General features: G+C 52.0%; 1 protein-coding gene across 1 annotated transcript in view; it reads right to left on the minus strand.

Annotated features, from left to right (window-relative positions):
- The window catches only part of nav2a (neuron navigator 2a), a gene marked incomplete at its 5' end in the record, with an annotated part of 855,299 nt that overhangs the window by 22,372 nt on the left and 825,427 nt on the right, over positions 1-7,500 (minus strand). The window contains 3 exons of the mRNA XM_083653159.1: positions 1-133; positions 244-327; positions 5,889-5,963. The exon at positions 1-133 is cut by the window's left edge and continues 27 nt beyond it. Coding sequence (XP_083509285.1) covers positions 1-133; positions 244-327; positions 5,889-5,963 — 292 coding nt within the window. The remainder of the gene's footprint in view (positions 134-243; positions 328-5,888; positions 5,964-7,500) is intronic.

Below are 7,500 nucleotides of genomic sequence, written 5' to 3' on the forward strand. Positions count from 1 at the left end.
GCTGTGTACCTGTCCTGTCTCCTCTGGGTGTCAGCTCGGGGGTGTTGATCACGCCGTTGATGGCGGCCTGAGCCACGGCGTTCTGCTTCTTCAGCAGCTCGATGGTCTTCCTCAGCTCGTTCAGCTCCGAGTCCTGACCAGAGAACAACAACAACAACAACAACAACAACATCATGTGACCCACAGATCCACTGCAGTGATGCTCAATCTGCTTGATTTGATTTGTTGTGCGGATAGCGCCACCTTCTGCTCTGCCGTCATGGTGAGACTCTTCAGCCGGATGGTCATGTTGCCCAGGCTCTGCTCGAACGCTGCCACCAGGTGAGCCTGTAAGAACAACACACAGGTGAGCCTGTAAGAACAACACAGCTTACAACAACATTCGACTGTACTTTTTTCCCAGGTTTCCCCCCGTTTTCTCCTTATTTGTACTCGTCCAATCTCCTCTGCTGTCCCGGTCGTTGCTCCGCCCCCTCTGCCGATCTGGGGGAGAGTCGTAGACTAGCACGTGCTCCCTCCGATACATGTGAAGTTGCTACTACAGTCAAAAGCCGTTTCTTCTCACCTGACGGCGAGGAAGTTCACCGGGAGATCACGCTATTCCCCCCCCCCCAGTTCCCCTCCCCCTGAACAGGCTAGCGCAGCGACCTAGGACACATACCCTCTTAATCCAGCTTCCCACCGCAAGACCCGGCCAATTGTGCCTGTATGGATGTCCGACCAAGGTAACACAGGGGCTCGAACCTGTGACGCTGTGTGTTCTCACAACAACGTTCTACTTTCAACACATTCTGGGTGGAGATGTCCCGTTACAGCACATGTTACAGCACGTTACACACCCGTTACAGCACATGCTGATGAGACTAAAGAGAGACAGAAAACCCCAAAGAGCTGAGCATAACAGAGGTCTGTTGAGTCTATTATTTTTGTTATTTTGTTTCTGGCTATTATCAGGAAGGCACTCGGCTGAGTTCAAACCTCCACCCACACACAACTCCCTAACGTGCAAAGCTGCAGCCTACAAAGTTAGGTTATTTCTTGTTTTCTGTTTCTTTTGACTTTATTATGATAGTTTATAACTGTAGCGATAGACAGGAAAGAGAAAGAGAGCGAGAGAGAGAGATATTTACGCTAGGTGAAAGATACTGTAATAAGAATTTCTTCTAAAAAACAATGCAAAATAATGAGTGGAGTGAAAACAGTTGTAATTACCAGCATGTACAAGGGTAATTAATACATATTTTTTTCCCTTCCTGTGTTATTTTGCTGTGGCCCAATGGCACATGAAGGCAACACTGTTTAGCAGCAGACTTACAAGCCCGGGATGCCGGACTTCCACAGCAGCACTTGAAGGCATCATAATAGTTATGGCTAAAAACAAATCAACTAATAGCATAAATCCAAGGTCCGGATCACAAAAACAACACCTTATCACCTGATCCGTGAGCCAAGAGAGATTTGTCCATCATATTTCAATCACATAGATCTGTAACTTTTTGAGATATTTTGCTAATAAACACAGAAAAACTCCTCCCAACAATCATAAAAAAAACATCTCCTGGCTTAATCCAACAGTCTGACAACTGAATTATGTTTTCTGTTCAACCTCTTGCACAGCTGCATCCATAGTGAGAGGAGCCGAGCCTGGCTGGTGTGTCAGGAGGAGGTCACCCCGCTGCCCGCTGCTCCTGGACGGATAACGGTTTAAGGGGAGCCAGGTCCCCTCGCTGCCCGCTGCGGGGTGAGCTCTGCCGGGTGTCATAGCTGCTGAGTCTCCCTGTCTGAGGCTCATTCCTGGAGGCTTCTGCTGATAACGTTACTGAGCTGCAGACAGCTGGCAGCCTGCTAACCACTGCACCGACTGAACGAGGTGTGTGTGTGTGTGTGTGGGGGGGGGGGGGGGGGTACTGGTTTGAGGGCATCAGAGGAGGGTTGGACGATCAGATCAGGAGGCATGGGCCTGACCTGTACAGCAGAGACCTTGAGTTCAGATCGTGTCTAGTGGATTGGACAAAATGAGCGTTCTTTCCCCTCCTTCGAAAACATGAACGCGGGTCAACACAACCCTGAGGCCAAACCCAAACATGACATCATCAGGTAGACATCGTACCAAAATATTAACCCCGCCCCCAAAATAAGCCGCTGCAGCTTGGTGCCAGTTCGCTCCCACACTGAAAAGCAGATAACCACGCCAAAAGCATGACATCATCATCTTTAGCGAGCAGAGCTGAACAAACACTGACTCCTCCTCTCACTCCTAATAAGGACGGAGACAGCCGCGATGAGAGCAGTGAAGCCTGTGACTCACAAGTGTTTTGGTGTTTTGCACTTCAACTGAAGATTCACACGCTCCTCTACATGACTGGTGTGAGTCTGTGGGGGGTTGGGTGGGGTGTGTGTCTGTGGGGTGTTGGGTGGGGTGTGTGTGTCTGTGGGGTGTTGGGTGGGGTGTGTGTGTCTGTGGGGTGTTGGGTGGGGTGTGTGTCTGTGGGGTGTTGGGTGGGGTGTGTGTCTGTGGGGGGTTAGGTGGGGTGTGTGTGTCTGTGGGGTGTTGGGTGGGGTGTGTGTCTGTGGGGTGTTGGGTGGGGTGTGTGTCTGTGGGGTGTTGGGTGGGGTGTGTGTGTCTGTGGGGTGTTGGGTGGGGTGTGTGTCTGTGGGGTGTTGGGTGGGGTGTGTGTCTGTGGGGGGTTGGGTGGTGTGTGTGTCTGTGGGGGGTTGGGTGGGGTGTGTGTCTGTGGGGGGTTGGGTGGGGTGTGTGTCTGTGGGGGGTTGGGTGGTGTGTGTGTCTGTGGGGTGTTGGGTGGGGTGTGTGTCTGTGGGGTGTTGGGTGGGGTGTGTGTCTGTGGGGGGTTGGGTGGTGTGTTTGTCTGTGGGGGGGTTGGGTGGGGTGTGTGTCTGTGGGGGGTTGGGTGGGGTGTGTGTCTGTGGGGGGTTGGGTGGTGTGTGTGTCTGTGGGGGGTGTTGGGTGGGGTGTGTGTCTGTGGGGTGTTGGGTGGGGTGTGTGTCTGTGGGGGGTTGGGTGGGGTGTGTGTCTGTGGGGGGTGTTGGGTGGGGTGTGTGTCTGTGTCTGTGTGGGGTTGGGTGGGGTGTGTGTGTCTGTCGGGGTGTTGGGTGGGGTGTGTGTCTGTGGGGGGTTGGGTGGGGTGTGTGTCTGTGGGGGGTTGGGTGGGGTGTGTGTCTGTGGGGGGTTGGGTGGGGTGTGTGTGTCTGTCGGGGTGTTGGGTGGGGTGTGTGTGTCTGTGGGGGGTTGGGTGGCGTGTGTGTGTCTGTGGGGGGTTGGGTGGGGTGTGTGTGTCTGTGGGGGGTTGGGTGGGGTGTGTGTCTGTGTGGGGTTGGGTGGGGTGTGTGTCTGTGGGGGGTTGGGTGGGGTGTGTGTCTGTGTGGGGTTGGGTGGGGTGTGTGTCTGTCGGGGTGTTGGGTGGGGTGTGTGTCTGTGGGGGGTTGGGTGGGGTGTGTGTCTGTGGGGGGTTGGGTGGGGTGTGTGTCTGTGGGGGGTTGGGTGGGGTGTGTGTCTGTGGGGGGTTGGGTGGGGTGTGTGTCTGTGGGGGGTTGGGTGGGGTGTGTGTCTGTGTGGGGTTGGGTGGGGTGTGTGTGTCTGTGGGGTGTTGGGTGGGGTGTGTGTCTGTGGGGGGTTGGGTGGGGTGTGTGTGTCTGTCGGGGTGTTGGGTGGGGTGTGTGTGTCTGTGGGGGGTTGGGTGGCGTGTGTGTGTCTGTGGGGGGTTGGGTGGGGTGTGTGTGTCTGTGGGGGGTTGGGTGGGGTGTGTGTCTGTGTGGGGTTGGGTGGGGTGTGTGTCTGTGTGGGGTTGGGTGGGGTGTGTGTCTGTCGGGGTGTTGGGTGGGGTGTGTGTCTGTGGGGGGTTGGGTGGGGTGTGTGTCTGTGTGGGGTTGGGTGGGGTGTGTGTCTGTGTGGGGTTGGGTGGGGTGTGTGTCTGTGGGGGGTTGGGTGGGGTGTGTGTCTGTGTGGGGTTGGGTGGGGTGTGTGTCTGTCGGGGTGTTGGGTGGGGTGTGTGTCTGTGGGGGGTTGGGTGGGGTGTGTGTCTGTGGGGGGTTGGGTGGGGTGTGTGTCTGTGGGGGGTTGGGTGGGGTGTGTGTCTGTGGGGGGTTGGGTGGGGTGTGTGTCTGTGGGGGGTTGGGTGGGGTGTGTGTCTGTGGGGGGTTGGGTGGGGTGTGTGTCTGTGGGGGGTTGGGTGGGGTGTGTGTCTGTGGGGGGTTGGGTGGGGTGTGTCTCTGTGGGGGGTTGGGTGGGGTGTGTGTCTGTGTGGGGTTGGGTGGGGTGTGTGTCTGTGGGCGTTTGGCAACGTGTTGACCGACGGGCGCTTCAAGCTCTCTTCAGGTGAGACGCATCAGAGCGTAAAGGGGCTCTTAGATTCTCAGCCTCGGGGCCTGAAGGTGTCTTTTCCCATAACTCACACAGGCACTCCTCCGTCTGGAGCATGTCATCAAATACCACCCTCGCTCCCCCTCCCTCACCCCCTCCCTCCCCCCTCAATCCCCCCTCCCTCCCCCTCCCTCCCCCTCGCTCCCCCCTCGCTCCTCCCTCCCCTCTCCCTCCCCTACCAACTCCACTATATTCTGTACATGTTCGTCTCTCGGAGTCGGCACACACCCCACCTGCTCTATCAGCTGCAGATCTTTAGTCCACATCTTGGCTGCCGTGTGAGGAGTGTGCTGAGACTTGAGTCTTGCTGTAATCTAACACTGTTGCCCCCCCCCCCCCCCCCTCCTCCCATATCTCTAATCCATCATTGAAACAGATGCACAGACGCAGTCAGCGGGTTACACCTGGAGCTCCTGGTTAAAACACAGCCACGCACAGACTGAGGCGGTGTGACGTACGAGATCAAGTCTGGAGATGCTGAAACACAACTTTTGGCAAAATGACACTTTCCTCTGGGAAGAATCTGACGTCTAGGGTGAAAGTCGACATTCTCACAGCGTCTCTCAGTTTAGCCGATGTCTTAGTTCTTCTCTTAGCGGGTAGTTTTTATGCTACAACAAGATGGAACAAACTTCCATAAATTCAGTCAGGAGCGGCCAAACTTTGACTACGAGGCTCAACACTTTTTTCTTCTCCACTGAATTTAGTCATAGTGATCAAATTTAGTCAATAGTTGACTAAAATAGCCTATGTTTTAGTAAAATAAAAATAATTACATTATAGTGGACGTCAATTGACAATACGTCCTTTTCAAAAGTTCAACCTTAAGGTCCTTACACATCGGGAGCGTTTTTTTCCGTGCGATTAATTTGCACGTCAATAATATTTTCCGAACCTATATCAGTCAATGCAACCGTGCATACCAACGGCGAAGTTTCGCTGAGCGTTATTGCGGTGTTTATTTTTTCGAACCACGGTCGATTTTTCAGAAATTTGCTTCCGACGTGTACACATCTGTGGCTGTGATTGACAGGTGGGTCAAAACTCGCATCGCAATTTCGGGCCGTATATTCACATCGCTCTTGATGTGTAAAGACCTTTAGAATTAAAACAACAACAACAGCAAAATCCTTAAATGAGATTACAATTGCAACATTTAACCATTTTCATAATTTTATGTTTTTGAACTATACACTCAAACTTCACTTTAGAAAAAAGATGCTGGCTTTTGTTCCTCAGTGTGATGGTAGAAAAACATCTGCTGTGCTGCTTTTTCTTTTGTCATATTGTATTTGTATCAATACTAGAATGAAATAAAAGTATTTTAGTATTACAAGTATTTAAGTTAATTTTGTGTCAAGATGTGGATGAAACTTTGGAGAGAGACTGCATATACTGTATTTTCTTGTGGGTTTCTTCAGGAGTGTGTGTGTGTGTGTTCTTTCTGTGTGCGCGTGCGTGTGTGTGTGTGTGTGTGTGTGTGTGTGTGTGTGTGCGTTCATTCACGTACATTGGCACTCAGCTGTGTCGTCAGGGCGGATACCTTCTCCTGGGAAGCGTCCAGCTCTCTGCGCAGCTTGCGGATCTGAGAATAACACAGCAGACGACGTCAAAACACAGCCAGACCAAAACACACACACACACGCACGCATGCACGCACGCACGCACACACACACACACACACACACACACACACACACACACACACACACACACACACACACACACACACACACACACACACACTGTGGCAATAACTGAGGGAGGCTCTGAGATTGGAGCTGATAGGGCGAACAGAGAAGCACCGTGGACATAAAGGAGCACACAGGTGTGCACAGGTGTTCAACAGGTGGTCAGGCACAGTCACAATACAGCTACATGTGTAACTAGAGACAGCAGTGAACACGCCCCCATGTTCCAACAAGTCACACCACTGCACATAGAGGATCAAAGAGCCAGGAGGACACAACACCACCAAGCTTTCTTTTCCAGCTCCACAATTTCCTGCTCATTTTCCTAAGGAAACTGTTCATTAAGGAACTGTTCATTTCTGAGGATGTTTCCTGGAAAGAATCATGAAATTATGTTCTAACTAGAAGTGCGCAGACCTCCATTTTGCGAGTCGGATCAGAACCCCTGACAGACAGACAGACAGACAGACAGACAGACAGACAGACAGACAGACAGACAGACAGACAGAGAGACAGACAGAGAGACAGACAGACAGACAGACAGACAGACAGACAGATAGACAGACAGACAGAGAGACAGACAGACAGACAGACAGACAGACAGACAGACAGACAGACAGACAGACAGACAGGCAGACAGACAGGCAGACAGGCAGACAGGCAGACAGACAGACAGACAGACAGGCAGACAGACAGACAGACAGGCAGACAGACAGACAGACAGACAGACAGGCAGACAGACAGACAGACAGACAGACAGACAGGCAGACAGACAGGCAGACAGGCAGACAGACAGACAGGCAGACAGACAGACAGACAGACAGACAGACAGGCAGACAGACAGACAGACAGACAGGCAGACAGACAGACAGACAGACAGACAGAGAGAGAGACAGACAGACAGACAGACAGACAGGCAGACAGGCAGACAGACAGGCAGACAGACAGACAGGCAGACAGACAGACAGACAGACAGAGACAACGCCACCGAAAACATAACCTCCTTGGTGGAGGTAATACTTATAACGAGTAGTTCCTCAGAGTTCATGGTAATTGCTAGTTGGTTAGCACCATGGTCATTTCTATTGGGTTACCAATTGACCTCTGTCCTCTGTTTCTACAGACATTACATTACATTACATTACGTCATTTGGCAGACGCTTTTATCCAAAGCGACTTACAATAACACATTTTTTGTCAGCAATAGAGCAATCAACTATGGAGCACAGTCTATGACAACTACAACTTCTGAAGGAACAGTGGTACAAGTTTAGGTTAGTGGTACAAGGTTGGTTATTTTTTTTTTTTTTTTTTTTAAGAAAGAGAGAGAACGAAGTTAGATCAAGAAGGGCCCAGATGGAGCCTGAAAAGGTGTGTCTTTAGTCTTTTCCGAAAGATCGGCAGTGATTCAGCTGTCCTGACCGAAGGTGG

Source organism: Poromitra crassiceps (assembly GCF_964638095.1).
Source record: "Poromitra crassiceps genome assembly, chromosome: 16".
NCBI classification, from domain to species: domain Eukaryota; kingdom Metazoa; phylum Chordata; class Actinopteri; order Beryciformes; family Melamphaidae; genus Poromitra; species Poromitra crassiceps.